Source organism: Sciurus carolinensis, chromosome 12 (assembly GCF_902686445.1).
Source record: "Sciurus carolinensis chromosome 12, mSciCar1.2, whole genome shotgun sequence".
Taxonomy (NCBI): Eukaryota; Metazoa; Chordata; class Mammalia; order Rodentia; family Sciuridae; genus Sciurus; species Sciurus carolinensis.
In genome coordinates this window covers 67,886,767-67,908,813 of record NC_062224.1, presented here as the reverse complement: position 1 = coordinate 67,908,813, position 22,047 = coordinate 67,886,767, and the positions used below count along the sequence as shown (strand labels likewise).

The 22,047-nt window shown below is 38.2% G+C and overlaps 1 protein-coding gene across 1 annotated transcript in view; it reads right to left on the bottom strand.

Moving 5' to 3' along the window:
* Positions 1-21,408, bottom strand: part of Tp53bp2 (tumor protein p53 binding protein 2) — a 54,938-nt gene extending 33,530 nt beyond the window's left edge. Inside the window, exons 1-2 of the mRNA XM_047520697.1 lie at positions 21,128-21,408; positions 146-293 (exon numbers count right to left, since the gene is read on the bottom strand). Of these exons, the coding sequence (XP_047376653.1) occupies positions 146-293; positions 21,128-21,154 (175 nt within the window). The 5' untranslated portion in view covers positions 21,155-21,408. The remainder of the gene's footprint in view (positions 1-145; positions 294-21,127) is intronic.
* Between the last annotated feature and the right edge of the window lie 639 nt (positions 21,409-22,047).

Here is a 22,047-nt window from a genome sequence, read left to right as displayed (position 1 = left end):
CTGACTCAAGAACATTACATCCAAAAGGAAACAATCTTCTATAGTTTATGTGCAGGTAAACATAAGTGTTCAGACATAGTGCCACTCCTAGAACCCCAAAATAATAGTAGAGAGCAGAACTAAAGCACAAAGCTGGGTCTCATACCGGAGCCGCCCCACACTTCAGCCAAATGGCAATCGCTCTCGCCGGGCTCTTTGCACAGATCCACCACATCTCTGCATATTGTCTCTGGAGTAACTGGAACTTCCGTGAAGTGCTGCTCATTGTTACTAAGGTACACTGTCAGAAACACCTGAAAACAGAAACACAACAGTCACCAGTACTATCTACATGGTGGTATTCACCTTAGATCCCTTTCTCTGAACAAATCCCAAGTTGGAAGAGCAAATATGCAGCACAGCAGTCGGGCTGCTCCTTGCCAAAGTATGGCAAGGACCTGGCATGGCCAACTGGAACCCCAACCCTTCCACAGTGGTGCCTGTGGAACTCCTGGAACCCCAGATATAGTCAAAGTAGTTCACACAAAACTTCAAATCTTTTCTGACAGTTTTATTTACACTACATTGTTTACCTAATACTTAGATTTTGGTATGTCCCAGACCCATACTAAAAATGAATATTTTCATCAATCCTTTCATGGTTGATTAGAAAATATCATACATACATTTATTAATGTGCCTCTCTTTGGAAGAATACATAATATAATATGTGCTGCTTCTGAAGGGAGAAATAGAAAATAGAAGATAGCTCAGAGGGAAATCTAATCTTCCTGTTATGTGCATACATCACCTATCCAAAGAATTTTTAAACTTAAATTGTTTTAATCGAATTAAATACCTACTCTAAAGTATTAAGATTTTGTTAATAAGTAGAAACAATGAGCTATTATACTAAAACTTACCTGACCTTGTATATAAACATTTAGGCCAATAGATGATTAAACTTGTTGAAAATCTTTCTCCAAGCAAAAATAAAACTCTGTATCTTAAAAATATTGCTACTGCCCAGCACAGTGGTGCACACCTATAATGCCAGTGGCTGGGGAGGCTGAGGCAGGGGGACTGCAAGTTCAAAGTCAGCTTCAGCAACAGAAAGGCACAAAGCAACTCAGTGAGACCCTGTCTCGAAATAAAACACAAAATAGGGCTGGGAATGTGGCTTAGTGTCTCTGAGTTCAACCCCCAGTAACAAAACTGAAGAATTTTTTTGAGACAAACATCATTACCCTATGTACATGTATGATTACACAAATGGTACGGCTCTACTTCATGTACAACCAGAGAAATAAGTTTTACCCCACTGTTTACACTGAATCAAATAATTTTTTTTAAAAAAAAGAATTTGTTTTCATTCCTATTAAATCATCACAAATCATCAAAAAGAAAAAAACTTGTTAATTCCTGATGCTGAAGAACCTAAGTGAAACAGCAAATAAGCTTTTGATAGCAATGTAAATTAATAAACCCTATGTTTAATCAATTCCATTGAGTATCTACTTCATGCAAATCAATATGTATCAGAATAAAAAAAGGTTTTTTGAAAGAATTATCCCACTGTGAGAATTTATCCTGTAAAAACAATTTTAATCAAAGAAAGGAATTAAAGGTTATGGAATATAAACTTGGAACAGGATATAGTCTTTTAAAATAATTAACATGACTATGTTAAACACTGGGAAAAGTGGGGCTTTTATGACAGCAAAAAGAAAAAAAGAATGAGTAGGATCTGCAATACAGTCAAATGACACAGGGTCAATATACAGCAGTCACAGTGTCTGCCAACAATCACTTAACCTGCCCTGCCACCTTACACTTCTCTACCCATTACCCCAGAACTGAGGAAGCCGTGTCAGGCACTTCTTCGTGAAGAAGCAGAGTACGAGCAGGGATGATGATGGAGGAAACTAGTCAAGACATATGACTGGGGCTACAAGACCTGGTGAGAGTAAAAGGAGACACATCCCAAAGAAAAATTAGCATTAGTGGGTTTGGAGCTCCTTTTGAACTAAAACCGAGTTTTCTTAAGGTAGTTCGAATCTCCACTTTTTGTAACCAAATCTCCTCCATGCACACAAACATCTGTAACATACAAGGTATCCTAGAAAAATTAAGTAGATACCATTACAACAAAAAATACAAAATATCGAAGAAAAGAAAAGCTAGAGACTCCCATTATGAGAGACTTTCAAACCAATTACCTCAGGTTTTTCACATTCCAATACACTGTCCTACATAAACAAACAAAGTTCGAGGTCCTTCACTTAGCCATCAAGACAGTACTTAAAACTGCTATACAAAAATCATAAACCCTTGATAATATCACTTGAAAAACTAAAGATAAACTAAACTCACAGAATTCCACCTTGTTGCTGCCCTGGCCAAAATATACGGCATACCTAACGATGGAAACAAATTATTTACACTTCAGTATTAAATAATAATACCTCTTCATACTCCCAGCCACACCAAAACTTTCTTTGAAGTTTATCACTCCAAAAATAGAAATTGTTTGAAACTGTTTTCATTGTAAATATGAGACTTGAAAATGTTTATTGAATTACAGAAATACTGGACACTCAGCCCACACACTGAACACCTTGTATAACAAATAAAAGACTATTATGTAACCTAAGAGCCCCTTCCCTTTGTACACTTCATCTTTCAGAGTGCATTCACACACAGTCTCACAAACTTACATCAACTCTCAGATAAACAGAGCAGGTATTATTTTCTCTTTATAAATGAAGAAATGACTAAGAGAAGTGATCTCTTTGGCAACTGAAATGAAGAGGTCAGGGTACAATTCTGTCTTTAGTCTTTTCCCTTATAGCAGGAAATATTAACCATAGTAATTCAGACTCTATCATTTATTTCAAAGTATAATTACAAAAAAGAATGATGAGAGATGCCTTCCTATTTAAGGGTACATTTCCCCATAGGACTAACACTGTTATGAACAGCAATCACATGAGCTGACCCCATTTCTTCTGTTATGTATGACGACCAGCTCTATGGTGATTTTAGTAATTATACTGAAGTCCTCGATGCCTGGCCAACAATGTGACATTTCTGTGGATTCCTAGGCAGGAGATCTGATTTGAACCTCAGATTTGTTCATAATTAGACTGCCTCAGGGAAGTAAGTTCATCTAAATAAGGCCACCACTCTGAAACAGCCTGCTCATCTTAAAATGAGTCTTCAAGTTCCCTAATAGCTACCATTTAGTGTTGACCAGGTACCAGGGTAAAAAGCAAGACTGTGACAACAGCCTACAAGGTCCCATGTGATCTGTCCACATCTATAGCTGTCCCCCCTCCTCATTACCTCTCCCACTCTCATCTCCTTCTAACCCCTACACTCTCCTCTACCAGTGTGGCCCTTGCTGTTCCACAAATATGCCAGGCATGTTCCTACCTCAGAGCTCTGCATTTGCTGTTCCTGTTTGGAATGCTCTTCCCTGTGTGCCAGGATAGCTTGCTTCCTCATTTGTCTCATGTCTTTACACAGATGTCACCCTCTTGGTTAAGTCTTCCCTGGTCACCTCACCTAAAATTCCAGCACCAACTCCCCACCCCACACACACATACATACAACCTAATTCACTCTGATTTCTCTACTTCACAGAGTCACAAAAATACCACTTATTTTATTTATTTAACTCATTTTTCTAATGTGACTCTCCTACTAGACTATAAGCTCCATACAAAAGTCAAGAGCTTCTTTGTTAAGTACTGGATCTTCACCTAGAACAACAACAAGCACACAACATTTTAAATCCTATAGACAGTACTGCATTTTACAGATGAAGACAATCTGGCTTACCCAGGTCACACAGCCATTAAATGGCAAAGCCCAGATCCAAACCCCAGTCTGATTTCCTCCATGGCCTGAGCTCTCAACCACTATTTGACCTTGCCATCCTCTTTCCTGACAGCATATAGGCAAAGACGTTCCCAAATTTGGACCACACAGTGCTAAGTGTGTCACTGCCACTACTTCTGTCTTTTAGGGTAACATTTTTGCCCACAACATATCATCTTCTCTCTTACTGATTTTCATTGCAAGTTTTCTTCAGGTATTGCTAAATGGTCTACAGCAAAGCTATATATACTGCGAAATCAGAGCATGTCCTCTCATTTCTTCATCTTATGCCCTACTAGTTATTTTACTTCTATTTCAATGTTCTTTTCATTCATTGAATATTTATAAATTATCCACTATTAAGTCTGAATTCTAATGTAGAAATAATTTTTGCTAAATAGCTAACACAATGGAAAATCCAAAAAGAGCTGTGTGGAGAGGGACATTGAACACACAGGAAAGAGCCAGGGGAATAAACAGCCCAACCTGGCTGCTTCTCTCTCATATCCCCCTCCTACTCCCCACTGAGCAAACTCGAGGAGAAGCCAGATGGCAAGGGAGCACAGATGCAGTTTATAGAAGTCATCCTCCTGAGGCACAAGGCAAGGAGGGTAGAGGAAGGTGGAAAGTGAATCTGGGATGGCAAAAAAAAAAGTCTGCACAAAAGCCCTCCTCTCTGTACTATGCAGAGAGGGCTCTTGAGCAATGTGCAACCATCTAAATGAAATGATAGCACAAGCCCTGCTAAGGCATGGGAAAATAATTCACCAAGCAGAGTAAACAAATATGAAAAGGCCCTCAGAAGGGAACAAGTTTGTCACGTTTGTGGAAGAGGAAGGTCACTGCAGAGGGAGCAAGAGGAAAGGATTACAGGAGATTAATTCAATGAGGCAAATGGAAACCAGACCATGCAAGTCTTTATAGGTCAAAGGTTCTCCAACTTTGGCAAGAACAGAGGGTTATTAAGCACAGGCTGCAGGCCCCACCCTGAGAGGGTCTGACTGAGCAGGTCTGGGACAGGAACTAAGAATTCTCCATTTCTTTTTTTGGGGGGGAGGGTGTGGGGGGTGCTGGGGACTGAACCCAGGGCCTTATGCATGCAAGGAACACACTTTACCAACTGAGCTATATCCCCAGCCCCCCAGAATTCTCCATTTCTAACAAGCTTTCAGGTGCAGCTGGCACTGCTGGTCCAGAAACTACACACTGAGAACCACAGCAAGGAATTTGAAATTTAATATATGAGACCACTGAAGGTAAAAAATCAGAGACAGAAAGTCAATTTGTGGTTAACAGGGGCTTCAGGAAGGGGAAACAAGAATAATTGCTAATAGGCACAGGGCTACTTTTTACAGTGATTAAAATATTGAAAATAGTGACAGTCACACAACTCTGAGAATACATGAAAAGTCAGTTGTATACTTCAAAATGGTGAATTTCATAACAGGTCAATTGGAACATTTAACAATATAGTGAAGTGATTTACATTATTTTTTAAAAATTGCTCTGGCTACTATAGCAAGACTACAGAAGGACAGGCAGGGAAGACCAATTAAGGAGCAAATACAGCATACAACATGAGGTACAATGGAATCCTGGGAAGAACAAAAATATGAAAAAAGGGTGGATTTGAGCTACACAGGAGGTAGTGACAACAAGACTCATTTGAGGGACAGGATGTAAAAGTGGAAATTAAGAGAATTTGGATTTATTGCCTAATGAGTAAAAAATGGTCCAATTTACTGATGAGGAAGGAAGAATACACTGGAGAAGGGCCTACAAGACAGGAGCCTCCATCTCAAATTTGAGATACCCCTCAGACATGATGTAGAGGCATTTAAAGACTCAGGTCAGATGAAAGCAGTTGGGGACAGCTAGGGACAGAAAAGAAAAGAAAGCTGAGTTCTGTGCCTTGAGTTAGTCAACACCCCCAGAAGTCCCACAGAGACAAGGATCCATCAATTAAAAGAGAGAAGCCCAGAGAATGGTGTACCAAAACCAATAAAGTAAGTATTTCAGGAAAGGAAACACAATCAACTGAGTTCAGTGAAATTTAGGGATCTACAAAATGAGGTCAAATATTGATGATCAGATCTGGCAAGTTAAAGGATGTCAACTGCCTTGACAAGTACTGAATAACGAGGATAAAGGTAAAGCAGGAACAAGTTGGAGAACTTGAGGCGAGAGGAGACACAGTACAGACAACACTTCCAAGGAGTTCTGTTTTAACACAAGGCAGAGAAAGTAGAGGCATACATGGAAGGAGATACAGAGCAAAAGGAGTGTTTTGTGTTTTATCTCAAGACGGGCGTTTCTACAGAACGTTTAATGCATGCAAATGACCAATAGAGAGAGACAAGTGTTGACGATACTGAATCACGTTACCTACCTCCTGTGCTTTAAATGGCTTTTTATTAACTATGCAGTGTTAGTACCAATCTGGAGAACCCACAAACACTTCATAGCTGCATGGCCAACCCACCTCACTTTTTTCTTTGCTGCAGTGATTATTTTAATTTTTTAAAAATTACAAAGATAATTTATCAATTGTGATTTCTTGATTGGACACTATAATACAATGGCAACAATATGGTTAGAAAAGGTGGCTGTAAGATGTGAATATATGACATTTCACAAAAAACTGAGGGGCAAAGTTCTACCTGTCCATACCACAGGAGCAGGTAGGGTAGAAAAGGGCCACTTCCTGTTCCAAACTGCCAGAGTGGGCTACAGTGTCTATAATTGCTATTTCTCCCCCCTAGAAATATATAATAAGAACAAAATGAAAGCATCACACCTTTTGAAACAAAATTTTAAAACTCATTTCATATATTCTAAGTTTACAGACATAAGTATGTCCTCAAGAAATAAAGGTTAAATAAAACATCAGATCTTTAATTTATAATCTAGCTACAATAGTGGGTTTTCATGTGGTAACATAACTAGTTATAATTTTATGGAGAAAGTGAAACATGGATTTTTTCCCCCAATAAATATCAATTCTCTTCTCCTTCCATTACTTGGAAGAAAACAAAAAACAAAAACAAAAACAAAAAAGAGAGGTTGATTAAAGAGAAAAATGCAAGTACATGTTCTTTACATTGTTTCTTTTATGTTTGTTTACAAATCAGTTCTCCAAATGGTAAAGAAATTCTTCAAAACTGCAATTTAATTCCCTGAATAACAAAACAAAAACAAGGGGAAGCAGCTCCTTATTTTGGGTAAAGTAGTTTCTTCAGAATGTTAAAAATTTAATGTACTTGAAAGAAATTTAGGTTACTTTATCAACTACGTTCTTCAGAAAACAACAATCTTGGCCTAGAATCCACGATCTCTAGAAATAATAATTAATTAAGAAATATCCATTATCTGACACCAAAACACTTTACAAGGAAAAAACACCCAAACTAAAAAATGTATCAGTGTTGTTACAAAATGGTACTCATCATATGCTGCTATGCAAATGAAAAAGAACACATAAAGAGACACACATTTATATATTCAACAAAGTATCTAGAACTCATATATGTAACATCATAAAAAAAAGCCTGAAGCTATATCAAATTTAGTAGTTATGCTTTAGCAGTCAGATTGTGAAGTGAATTTTGAAGGTTTTTATGCTTAAATTTTTTAGAATGACTACATACTACTATTTGTATGATAAAATTGATTTTTTAATCAATCAGTGATGAAAACACTAAAATAAACATAAGGTGTCATTTTTATTCACACACATTACTACTCACCTGGATCTTTGTTGTCAGGCAAATATTTGATAGCGCTCTTCCTGGGTCACCTTGCTACCTCAACTTTACTCAGGACCAATAAAAATAAGTAATCAAGAAATGTTATCTTTAAAGTGCACTAGAATGTAATGAAAGTCATTAAAAGGAATGAAGTACTGATACATGCTACAACATGAACCTTGAAAACACTGTACTGTGTGAGAGAAGCCAGGCAAAGACTACAGTTTGTGATTCCATTTATATGCAAGGTTCAGAATATGCAAATCCAAGGAGAGACAGACAGACAGACACACACACACACACACACACACACACACACACACAGATTAATGATTGCCAGAACCTGAAAGGCAGTGAAAGAAAACAAGTGATTACTAAAAGGTGTGAGTTTTTTAGGAGGTGATGAAAACGTTCTGGACTGAGGTTTCAGTCAAGAGGAATAAACGAATGGAGATCATAAAATAATATTTTTTAAAAATCTCTAGTAACCTTACTTCCAAAATGCCATATTGTCTTGATATTTTGTATTTTTTAAAATGACACATTCTCAAGAAAATAAAGATGACATCAGTGGCAGCTTTTCCACATGGAAACAAGCAAAATGGGGTTCCCTAGAGCTAAATCCTCTGAAATGCTGTGGCAAAAAATTTATTCTGTCTCAAGCCACCAAAGTGCTTCTGGGAACCCATAAGGTAAATTATTTTCTTTAAGAGTGCAGCAACCATCAGGTCAAAACAAACCATCAGTCTTTATAGATGCACCCGTACTTCAAAGACAATAAGTTGCTGGGACACCTGAAAATGCTTCTAATGTCTAGCTTAGATAGCAATAAAGATCTAGGTTTTCTTCCCTTAACAGCAGCAGTGAATGTCAGATCAGCTCTTCTCAGTAACCATATAAATCATACATACATTAAAATGTTAACTTCTTTCCAAATTGTAAATTAGGAATTTTTTTTTCCATTTTTGGTACCAGGGATTGAACCAGGGAGCACTTAACAACTGAGCCGCAACATTCCCAGTCCTTTTTATTTTGAGACAGGGTCTCAGCTAAGTTGCTTAGGGCCTCTCTAAATTGTTGAGACTGGACTTAAAACCCGCCATGCACCTGTCTCAGCCTCCCAAGTCACTGAGATGACAGGTCACCGCCACGCTCAGCAAGAAGATAATTTTTTGCAGTATGAGCCACAAGGAAAAGAGATTAATAAATAAAAAATAAACTCTAAGGCATATTTCAAAGCAGAAGAGATAAGAGATCACACAAGAGAATACAAATGGTAAAATATGGGGGGAAGATGTAAATTAAAACAAGGTACCACTCACAGCTATTAAATTGTCTTCAACTAAAAGATTAGATCCAACATAGGTGAAGTTTTAGGAAAGTGATTCACTCAAAGATACAAGGATAGTACTATAAACTATTAAAAATTCCATTTAGAAAATGAAATGAATCATGTATCAAAAGCTACAAATTATGTATATTTAGTCCAGGAATTTATCCCAAAGAAATACTGAAATGAAGAAAAATTCTAAAGGTCTTAAATTTTCACTACAGTGTTAGATCTACAAACAATAAAATGGAAAAGTAAAGGTCCAGCAACATAGAAAAGAGTTAATATGATGTGAATGGAAAAAACAAAAATTAAATCAATGGTATAGGAGAGCAAATACTGAAGCCATTTTTAATTTTTTTTTCAAATTTCAAAGCTGAAATACATTTACAATAATTTACAATCTAAAAGTATACTTAATATAATGATTACTACTTATTTCTACCTCTTACAGTGATCAATTTTGAAAGAAAACTAAGGTAAAGAAAAGGCAACCCCCGCACATACCGCACAGTAATTCATGCCAGTCATATCCAAATGTAGACTTGCCCTTCCAGAAAACCAAGGGCACAGATAATTTTCACTTTTAAAAAAATGTGCTATAGATTTATTTTTAAGCACTCTATTGTTATGGAGTATGTATTCACTGTAACTGTTATGTCACTGACATAAGAATGATTCTTTTTCAAAGAGGAGTTATTTTAGATTAAAATTTGAATAACCTTTCCAAGAGGAAATACAAAAATAAGGCTAGGGCATTTACAAGAAATCTGCTTTGTCAGAGGCTTAAGTTTACTCACTTGATTTTTTTTAAAATCATGTGACGTTCCATAGAAAGAAGAAAGGAACGGGGAGTATAAGATGTTCGTTGTAAGAGACAGGACATTAAGCTCTGCAGTAACACCTTCAGAGTTCTGATTTACAAAAACTCAAATCCCCTAGGTTTGCCTAAGAGAAAAAAGGGCAAGAGGAAAAAGTATCCTTTAAAGAAAAATGAATTATCTGTAAAAAGAGCAACAAATTCTCAAGTACCACAACTCACAAGAAACTCCCCATAGAACGGCTAGCCAATTATCCTAGTAGTGAGGTTAGAGAAAAGTCTGAAGGGTTTCTGGGTTTGATAATTCCTCTGTGAAGAAATAAATGTGAACAATTTCTTCATTTTTATATTTTACTGCAAACCCTCACGTAGGAAGGCCCCAGAATACCTTCTGCGAAGAGAAGGATGCCACTAGGCTTCCTTTAATCTGACCAACCAAAACAACATCAACCAAAGCCTCTCTGAATCTCAAACTCACACATTTAGCCCAATCATGCCTTATAACTCTGGAAGGGTTTAAACAAGATGCAAATCATTCTAATCTTCTGGGATATTCTACCTACTGCTCCACAGACCTGGCAGTATGCTCTGATGGCCACTCTTCGGGCAGACAATGCACATGGAGATGAGATGGTCAATTTGGTTCCCTAATTCAATCATTCTTGGCCCTAGTTGTGGGCTAAGATGCCATTCTTCTGCAGGAAGTGTGCTGCTCACTTAGAATGGAGTGTCCCACATCTCCCCAACTGCTTTCTGTCAGAGCAATCACAGGGTCCCTGTGAAGCCTGCCTCTAAGGAGCTCCAAGGACACTGTATCTTTTGAGTACTTTACTTCAGAGATAATCCCGTCTCCCAGATGACGGTTCTAACTTTATTAGTTATCAGAAGATAACTGCTTATAAAGGCCTTATATGATTTCTAAGCTGTTTCTCCCACCTAGAGTTAACTCTTAGGGTCATTAAACTTTTTAAAAATCTTCATCAATTACCATGAGTTATGTCTACCAATGTTCTATTAAGGCCTAATGATATTAAACTTACTTCTACACCAAATGTATCACTTTTAATTATGGCATATTTTAACATTAGTCTTTATCAGCCAATTCTGAGTTAAAGCAAAAATCCTAAAAATCATATCCAATGGAATTTTTTTTACATCATTAACTATGTCTTTGGTCACTTATTGCAAATTAGAATTTGGATATCAAAGACATATGATGTTTCAGTATCAATTTCAACAATATTCTATTTAAAAAGTTAATCACACATGGAATATTCTGGTCATTCATTCAATAACATCTAGAGTCAATCATCCTCTTAACAAAATTAATATTCTGGGGAAAAGGGGTATAGCAAATATGATTACTTTAATTGTGGGGAAAATTCATTGCACATTAAAAAAGTGGTCTATCAGCAAGTAACCTCTCTGGTCTTAGCTCGTAATAGAACCATAACAAAGGGAACCTAAACTTCTATATTGAGACTTACAGGCATAATATCTCATCAAAGTCAGTCACTACTAAAGCTGCTCCTGATTCCATGTCTTCCTCTCAATACCAACTCTTTGCTGACTTTAGCGTCTTTGATTCACTCAACCATTAATGTTCACTGAGCGCCCATTATGCAAGCACAGTTTATGTAATAAGAATAGTGATGGAAAAGCTTGCATTCTTTTGGGCAACGAGAAAAGTCTGATAGAGAATTGGGAAGTGAGGAGACAAGGATGGCTAATTATGATTAAGGAGAAGTCAGCACTTGAATCATCTTGAAGACATTCTATGAAAAGGCCCTGAGGTGGGAATGAGCTTAGACTGCTGCATGACCAGAAGGAGCAACATATCAGGAACAGACACACATACCAATGAAGGCAGAGAGGGAACCAGGTCCTAGCTGCTGTAGAGCCTTGTAGTTCAAAATGAGGGTGGGCTTTATTAGCAAGAAAAGGTAACTAAAGTACTGATACTCAAAGCATGGTTCCCAGACCAACAGCATCAGCATCACCTGGGAACCTGTCAGAAGTACAAAATCCAGGCCCCACCCCAAGCCCCCTGAATTAGAAACGTAAGCAAGCATACTTATGTTTGAAAAACATTTCATTAGAGGATTTTATGTAGGCAAGTAACATGAAGTTAGGTTTCTGAGTAATTTGCTACAAATAATGTACAGTATTAGTGATTTCACTAACAGATAATAGCAGTATATATTAATGATATCTAATATAAACTATTATAATGTCAATAGTTATCTCAACAACAATACCAAAACATCACAGTCCACATCCTGTAGTATTTATCTCTGCATATTTTGAATTTCAGGAAATTCCAATTCAATTAAAGAAATACAGGATGAGTTTCCCTCATTGAAAATGCTTGGGAATAGGAGAATTTCAGATTTAGGGCAATTTTTTGGTTTTTGTTTGGCGTTTTTTTGGATTTTGAAATATTTACACATACATATGGGAATCTTAGAATTAGTACCCAAGTCTAAACACAAAATTCACATGCTTCATATACACCTTATACATACATCCTGAAGGTATTCATACAATATTTCTAGAGCACCTGTGTTTTGACTACAACCCATCACATAAGGTTAGGTGTGGTTATCACACTGTGGTACCACTTGTAGTATCACAAGATGTGCTGCAAAAACTTTCAATGTATAAAATTTGTTTTACACACACACAAAATAAGTTTTAGGTTTTGGAGTTTTGGGGTCAGGAATGTTCGGCCTGTACTAGGAATATATATTTTAAATTATATGTTCCACAGTTAGAGGCTCCTCAAATCAAATCAAATCAAATCAAATCTCAAAAAAACCTAATTTCCTCACTTCTTGTGCCAGAATAGGTTCCCTGTTCCCTAGACCCAATCCCTTAGTGTTGAAGTCATCCCCACTCCTCTAGAATAATTCAAAGAGCATAAAACTTGCCCCAATCCAGGTCAGAATGAGGGCTGGCTTTATTGCAAAGGAAAGGTCATTAGAGTACTGAGGCAAGATCACAAAACATCCACCACTTCAAGGAGAAGTAAATTTCTTCTCTGCCACTCTACAATCACTCCCACGTAGATATCTTCATCTGTCTTATCTACTTGTCTATAAATTTCTTTAAGACAAAGGTTTGGGTTTTGAAATACTTCCAGTTTTTCTCCTCCACCACTACTTCTCACTCCAGAGCACTCTGATTTTACACACAGTATATACAAAACACATGCCTGTTCAAGTAAACTAATAATAGTGTTTGTAAGTCAGGGATGCAAAATTCCATGGAAGACGGGAACATAAGACACTAGAGCATAAGAATTAGTACATTCACATCAAGAAACATTTATCCATTAAATTCATGGTATTACTTCAGAGCGTGCTTTTTTCAAAAATCAGACAATGTCTCAAATGAAAAAAGACAAAGCATTCTGCTTACTCTGGGGTAAATTAAGAAATTTCTCCTTTTCAACTATGCCTGCAGCTGAATTAAGATAGATTTCAAATTCCAAATACATTCTCCAAAGCAACTCACCTTGAGGCTACTTCTACTTTCAAGAATTGCCACAAATGATCAACAAATAATTAAAAGAACTAAAAGCATACTTAGTTAATCCTTCCCTTTGCCCCTTCTCTTTATAAAATTAAATTTTGTAAGTTTAATGTTGTTAGGTTTTCTCCTAAATTAGCATCACTGCTCTGTGGCCCTGCATCTTATTTTATATAAAAATACTGTTATATATTTCCTGTTTTTTATTTTTATTCACTGAGCATCTATTTTTAAGACCATCCATGATGGTATGAGTACAGCCATTCGATTGCTTCTAGGTCTTTCCTTTCTACCTCCCACTTTGCTATGAAGTGTAGGCAAGAACTAACCTCACCACAGAAAATTTAAAAAAATAAAAATATCTATTCATTCACAAAGAGACAAATGCTGTGCTAAGTGCTAGAAACAAAGATGAAAAGACATGGTGCCCACACCCTCCAGGAAGTTTACAGAACAATGAAGAAGCACTGCAAATAATTACTCCAAAATGAGAGAATTTCCTAGTGGAGGTACACTTAAGGTCCAGGGAGAACAGGGGAAAAAAAAAAAAAGTCCTTCAGGGAGAAGAAGGTTTCACAACAGGTCTACTGAGCTGAAAACTGAAGCATGAGCATGACAAGCAGGAAGAAGACCATGCAGGTAGTGAAACACCACATATAAAGGCACAAGAGAAAACCCAGTATGCTATCTTAGGTAATTCTCAACCAATGAGCCACAAATGTGCTGCAAAAACTTCAAATGTATAAGACTTGCTTTACACACACACAAACACTCTCACACTGATGGCAAGGTCCGATGGAGCAGAGCAGATCATGGAGAGCAAGATACAACAGGGTACAACTCACTGTGAGCAAGAGGAAAACCTAACATCCCAAATAAGCGTAGGATCCTAATGAGATCCCCTGAGAACCCTACAGGGGGCAATAAGCAGATCTTCCAAGGAAAGCAGAGATATTGTGGGTAACTAGATGAGATTCCGAATGGGACAAGGCACACACACTATTCCTCTGCCATGGCCAGTGTATAACTTTAAACGCTTTAACACTGGTGTTTTCAGTCTTTTTTGATCACTTCCACTGTGTGGCTAAAACTTCTGGAATGGAAATGTATTACTAACACAAAAATGCTGAAATTCGCTGACCCAGACAGCAAAGAAACTTGATACCTAGCTAAGGCCAGTGCTAAGGAGTTTATATATTTAATGCTATAACAGAAGTCCATCTTGAAGAATTCCAAGAAGGGAAAAGATAGTGCTGCTCAGAAAGACAAACAGGGAAGCAGAGTGTTGAATGAACTAAAGGGGTAGAAAACACTAAAGTTAAGAAACCTAGCCAGGCTTGGAATCCCAGTAACTCCAGAAGCTGAGGCCAGAAGATCACAAGTTCAGGGTCACCTTGGCAATTTCACAAGACCTGTCTTAAAATTTTTAAAAGGGCTGAGGATATGGCTCAGTGGGAGAGTCTTGCCTAACATATGCAAAGCCCTGGGTTCCATACCTGGTATCACTTTCTGATAAGATGGAAAGTTGTTTCTCCTCAGTCTCCCAGGAAGGAACGTGTGGATAGGGCAGAGATCTTCCACTATTTCTGCCTCTCTCTTACTTACAATCCTGAGTAAATTCCACTGTTTTTTCTCTCACCCTTGAGGTTTCCAAATATTCACTCAGACCAAGTTAGGAAAGCAAATGGCCAACTCAGTTGATTGACTCCACCACCAGTTCCTACTATCAGCTGGCCCTGAATGTAATGAAACAACCCTTTTACTCTTTTTTTTGGTAGCTATCTTAGACTTCCTGTGGTGGAGTTCTAAGGGGCCAGGGTGGAAGGTACTAGGAACTGAACTCAGATGTGTTCTACCTCTCAACTACTTCCCCAACCCTTCTGTATTTTTTATTTTGAGACAGGATCTCACAAAGTTGCCCAGGCTGGCCTCAAACTCATGATCCTCCTTCCTCAACCTTCTGAGTAGTGAGGATTATAGGTGTATGTCACCACACCCAGCTCCTCTGGTGGAGCGCTAAGCCCTCACAGTCTTTTCACCCCTACACAAACCTTTCACGGCAGCAACTCTACACAACAACAAAACCAATGTTTCTAGTTAATCAGATTATGCTACTTGTACTACCTAAAACTCTTCCACTGGCTACCACATCCCTTCCCACCTACTCTCTTGCCCCTGGCCCAGGAAAATCTACATGCTGTCAAGTCTTCTTCAGTTCTTGCCAGTCTCCCAATGGCCCACCAAGTAATGGCCTCACTGTTCTCCACAGCTTCCTCCAGATGTCTGCAGGAGTCCCTAGGAATTCTGCCCATTTGAAATGTAAGTCATGGTGGAAGTATATAAATTCTTAGGATGCTTCCTTGCCCACAGGGAGGCAAACACCTTCATTTTATTTGAACCAATAAAATACTGTTCAATCTTTTCATGCAGTTTGGATATCAGCAAGTAAAGATGTTTTTCTTTTTCTACTCCAAAAATAATTATTCTCTAAAGAGCAATATGTGAAGTCACCATTAGTCAAAAGACTACTATATATTCCATCGAGTACATAAAAATATTATAACCTAGACATTTGCAATCTTGAACAGAACATGTATTTGCACATGAACCACGTTCAAATCTCATTTCTCTGGAGCAAATTACTTAAACCCTTTGAGCCTCAAAGTCCTTATTTGTTGAATGAGAATGGGAATATCAACTTCACAGTATAATAAGGGGATTAGACAAGATAAGGAACCTAAATTACTGAGCACTGTTAGAGTGAGGAGTTCTCAGTAAAACTTCTTTTCCTGCCCTGGAAGGAAAGTTAGACAGCAGGGCTTCCAATCCCCTAGATTTTTATATAAACTGTTCCTTCTACAGTGGCTGTAATCATTTTTTATTATTATCACTAATAGTTTAGTGTTCTACAATAGTTTATTCATTATGGTTTTCTACTACTTTTCTACACTTGCAGACCCTAAGGAATTTTTAGGAATTCAATGAAATGTCCGAAATTTGTTTTTTTAAATATATTTTTTAGTTTTTTAAATATATGTTAGTTGTATATAGACACAATATCTTTATCTTTTTAATGTAGTGCTGAGGATCGAACCCATGCCTCCCACATGTGAGACAAGTACTCTACCACTGAACTACAACCACAGTCCCTAAATGTTTGAAATTTAAATAAGTTAAATAAGTTACAAATTTTACTCTAGAAAACAAGTGATGCATGTTTTGAAAGTTTGATGCTTACTAAACAAATGGACATTTTCACTGAAGATTTGGTTCTATTATCATCCAAATAAATCATTTTTTATAATATATTTTATGAAGGAAAAACTGACCACAGTTGCTAACTCTGTGAAACTAGTTTTCCTGACCATCATCTAACAATGCATGAATTTCCATTTCTTTGATAAGACAGTTTTCCTCTGATAAGGCAATATGCTACGTGTTTTTAGAATCACTGCATCCTTATACTTCATGCTCCCTGAAAGGGCCTCCCGGTAACCAAGACTTCCCCATTTTATTCCAGTACAATGGAGAATGTTAAGATCTCACCTACCACAACAACTTAAAATATATGCTCATGCCCACTCACATAACTATGTTTTCTTTTCTCAATTCCAACTAAGAAAAATGTTCTGTTTAATATCTAGCACACCATCAAAACGCAAGTATTTAAATAATGTTTGGCTTGACTAAATGGAAAGAAGTGAAGAGAACAACCTGGATTCCTAAACCTTTATACCTCATTCTTCTTATTCTTTGAGATATCCTTAGTAGAGAAAGCTGGGGAAAAGTTTATAGTACATGAGGACAAATCATACCAGCACATATTGGTATGCAGCTATCCTATCTGAGCTGAAGAGAGACTGGAAAACAAGGACTTCAAGAATGGCTCAGGGTTAAATTAGCTTTAGAAAGACTTTTTAAGGAGTGCCGCACACTATGGTAGATTACCAAAAGAGATAAAGGTGTACAGTGTTCTTTAAAAGCTCAAGAGAAAGGTTTGTTTTATTGTTTTCACTGTCTGCTGGTGGGAAAAGGGAATGAAGAGTGACGAAAACAGTTCTTCCTAGGAGTAGAATATAAATGAATGACCCTCGGCTGTCCCTTCCAGACAAATTCTCTTTACTTTTAAAAATATACATAGGTATATACTTTTGCAAGTTTCTTTATAAAACCTGATTTTTCCTAACCAGGCAAAAATACAGAAAAGTCTTTCAACTTTTCATTAATATAACCAAAGTCATAAGGCAACGAAATTATTTAGCACATGAAATGTGAGATGTTTTGCACATTTTTTTAAAACAGATGTTACACTTAACAGCCTTTGAGAATTACAATCTACAAAGACAGGAACCAGACTTTAAGAACCTAATCTAAACTTGATTCTGGAATCAAACCTAATCCTAATCAAATCTAATCTAATCTAAGTTAAGTTACTACATTATTGCTCAACAGAAAGGAATTTTTCAGAACATAGTATAATCATATAAATTTAATGTTCCCCATCTATAGCTTCAAAGAGTTTTAGTTTCAAAGCAATTTCAGGTTGGAAATACATGCAAACAAAACTAGATAATACTAGGTAATAATATTAATACAGGTAATAATTCATAATATCCTATTTATTTGTCCTTCCAAAATTAAAAGCTTAAACAATCAGATTTTATTTTACAGCATCACAAAATAAGAAGTAATGTCTCCACAGCACTGAAAGATAAAATACCATAAATTCAAAAGTTAACACATGATCGTTTCAATAGAACTTTTTAAAATAAGTTATTGTTTTCTTGAAAATATTACCTGTCTGGGGGTAAGGGTAAAGCTCAGTGGTAGAACATGTGCTTAGTATATACAAGGTCCTAGATTCAATTCCCAGCACTCCACCCCCCAAAAAGGAAAAAATATATATTATTTGTAATCTATATAAAGGCTACGCAATAATATTTGGTTTGACTGCACTTCAGTAACCAACAGGCATATGTGGCTATTTTAAAAAATAATTAAAATTAAATTTTTTTTTTAAAGTTCACTTTCTCAATTCCATAAGCCACATGTGAAGTTCAGTATCCACATGTGCCTGGTGACTACCACATTGGATAATACAGACACAGGACATTTCCATTGTAGCTGGACATACACACCAAATATGTGGCAACACTTACCATTGAGTGACACAGGCAAAGTCAAGTGCTTTGGCCTTAACGTGGCACTGCCAAATAGTTGTGTGGTTTTCGTATGTAGTTTTTTTGTTTTGTTTTGTTTTTTGTTTTGTTTTGACCATTTCAACAGCAGGCACAGAAATCTTTGTAAAATTGTTATCTGGAAAGAGCAGCAAATGCTTTTAGAGTTAGCCAAGCTCTTTCAAAAAAAAAAATTCTCATTTGAATATAACACTTCACAAACGGAAGTAGTCAATAAAAGATAATGTGATTTTCAGATGGTTATAATTTTTGCTTTTGATAACTATTTGATAATCAAATACAATGAGTGGATCACTGAAAAGCCAGTCTCTCCAAGTACAAATAATCTCTTATTCGATAAAGAAAAATAAGAATATGTCAAGTACAAAATATTAATCACCAAGTTGTAGAAATATCATAGAACCATAGATATTAACCATGGCAGGTATCTGAAAATGAGAGTAATTATCACTCCCATTTCTGCAGTACCCTATCATTATCTCTACTGTGATTCTCAGCACTTGCCTGTTTATTTTTAGTTAGCCTACTAAAACCCATCTTCCACTTCTGGTTTTGGATCCAATTATCACTTCATGTCCCACATAAAAGAAAACCACTTGATTCTGTACCATTTGGTGAGAAAACACATGAACACTATTTATCTGTACATTTTTAATATAATGCAGTCTAAGCAGTTATCTTTAGAATGCCTTTAAGAGCGTATCAAGGAACGTACTCAATGCCACAGAAACAATTTAATACTTAACGGTTAGAATGATAAATTTTAAGTTATGTATATTTTACCACAACAAAAAAGTATATCAAGGCAATTATCTACCTTCTGATTATACATTTTTATATCATTATGCATAATAATTTTTCCTGATATATTAGTTATAAATTTCCAAAGTAATAAAATACAAGACCTTACTCATGTTGGAATAAAAATCCAAGCATATTAAAAGCTAAAGATGAAGAATAGTTTTTAAGTTTTAAAAATATTTTTTAAGTAAAAACACTTTTTACGATATCACACTAGAAAAAGACATTATGACATGAAGCTACTAAATGAAGTTTTTTCACATTTTTATGTACCTCAAGTTTAAGAATCTTCTATTTACTCAATATCACTAAATCAGAAATTTTATCTAGCATCTCTTACAAGCCAGGCACTGTACTATTGGCTTCCACCATAAACAGTAACTAATCCTCAAAACCATCCTAAGAGTTGGGTACCATTATCATCCCATTTTACAGATGATTAAACTGAGAGACAAATTTTTTCAGTGACTTGTGGTCACTAAAAGTGGTAGCTAAACAAACACTGAAGGGTTAGTCTCATTTCAAAGCTGGTGCACATGCACCATACAGTCTGTGAAAGATAATCAGAGGAACCACACCTGCTAAACTGAATGTAATCTCAAGAGTCACATAACTTTTAAGAATTCTGATGATCTAGTATGTATCTGAGAAGGAAAAACTCTATCTTTGAAACCTAGAGGACACCCTGACATAAAATTAATCTTTAATAAAGAAACCATTTTATCTTATCCCAACACCTTATCTCTTAACCTGTGTTCAGGAATAACTCAGACACCTGCAAGAATTACTTCAAGACAAAAAAAATTTAAATCCAAGGAATAAAAATCTTAAATCCTTCACTCTTATCCATGATACATTTTTTAATACTGGACATTCACATTACAAACCCAACTTCATAAACAAGTATTAAGCTAAAATAAAATGCAAAATGCTATTAACATTTCCAAATTCCTGGAATCCTGGCAGGACAACCTATCCCAAGCCATCCAAACCCAATTAACCAAACTGCTGTTTGTTCAGTATGTGCAAGTTTAGGGTGTCCTCCATGAGACAAGTTAGGGAGCCAGGGGACAGCATATTATATTCTGTGTGTAAGACTGCAGAAAACAAATTTTTATCACTTCATTCTTCAGGTTTTACAAAAGTAAAAGAAAGGTTGTTTGTTCCTTTGCTTGAACAAATAAAGTCAAAAAACATGGGATGACTACAAGATGGTCCTGCTTCAGTGGGAGAGGAGTAAATACAACTTCCAGCAGGCCATGCCACATGCCTGCGGAGCTCCCAAAGAACTAGTTAATCCTCTCCAGAGGTCTTGCTTGAACAATCTGTGGGAAACTTTTGAGGTTGCATTACTAAAACCCGATTCCACAAAGAGATGAGTGACTTGGCTGCAGACATCAAGCTCGAAATTCAATTTAAAATAAAGCCAAAGTACCCTTTTCAAAGTGTGTTATGTTTCACTCCTGTAAAAACTCTGAACAATCAAAATTATAAAGACAAAAGCAAAGAACAAGGTTCCCAGTTTCCCTAGTCTTGACCTTCAAAGAACTACAAAAAAGTCAGGTCCCAAAGAGGAAAAGTTTTGAGCGGCGGCTCCACCAGCTGCTCAACTAACTCCGGAGCAGGTGGGGGACCCCTCCTGGCGCTGAGGGTGTCGCCGCGCCCCCAGGCGGGGGGCTGGGAGGATGGAACTCGGACCCTCCTGACGCCTCCAGAGGCTCGGGTCGCCCGGGCCCGCGAGGCTGAGCTCTGGACCCACAAGCGGCGCGGACGCCCCGGCCCACGACCCCGCACACTTCCGGCCCCGACGCCCCGGGTCCCAGCACGTCTACCCACTTACCGGCATCATTTTGGACCCAAACCGCATCGAAGCGGGTGGTCAGACCGCGGCCCCGGCAGAGCGGAGGCGCCCCGGGGGTCGCGGGCGCCAGGGAGCGGAGCGGAGGGCGAGGCCGCCCGCTAAGCGGCGGACCTGTTGCGAAGCGGGGGCGCGCGGGTATCCCCCGCGGTGCTGGGGCGCCACCGAAACGCGGGCCCACCCCCGGCCGGCCCCCGGCTTTGTCTCCTCGGCGCTCTCGGCGGCCGGGGCTCCCTCCTCCGCTCCGAAACCAACTAATCCCCGGCCTGGCCCCCGATCCCCGCCCGCCCCGCCCCCGCGCTCGCCCCGCCCGCGGCGCGCTGGACGGCCTGGGGGAGGGGAGGCGCGGGGCCGGCAGCGGCGCGCGCCTGCGCGGACCCGCGGGGCGGAGCGCGCCCCGGGCGGCGGGAGCCGGAGACCTTTTCTTTTCTCGCCTCTGGTCTAAAGTGCCGTCGGGGGCGCGCGGCGGAGCGACGCGAGAGCGCGCCTCCTAGCGGAGCCGGGGGCACTCGGAGGCGGCGCCTCCGGAAACAATGATCGTTAAAGACTTGCAAGGAACGGGTGGGGGCTACGGCCCACACCTGCTCTGCGGCTCGGAAATGACCGAGAGAATTCGACCCTCTGCCTTCGGGACCAGGGGCCCGAGGTTCGGCGCCTGGGCCGAGTGGTGAGGGGCGGCCCGTCCCGACAAAATGGAGATCGCCTTGATCCCCAGCACAATCCGAAAGTTCCTCGGCTTGTTTGCCCTTGGTCTCTTTTACCATTGTCTAGATTCTAATTTAAAACTCCTATGATACTTGCTATAATGCTTTTAAAAAATGCTTATGACCAAAGTAGACTTTATGTTATGTATATTTTACCACAATGAAAATATATCATTTAAAACATAAAAGCAGCCGGGA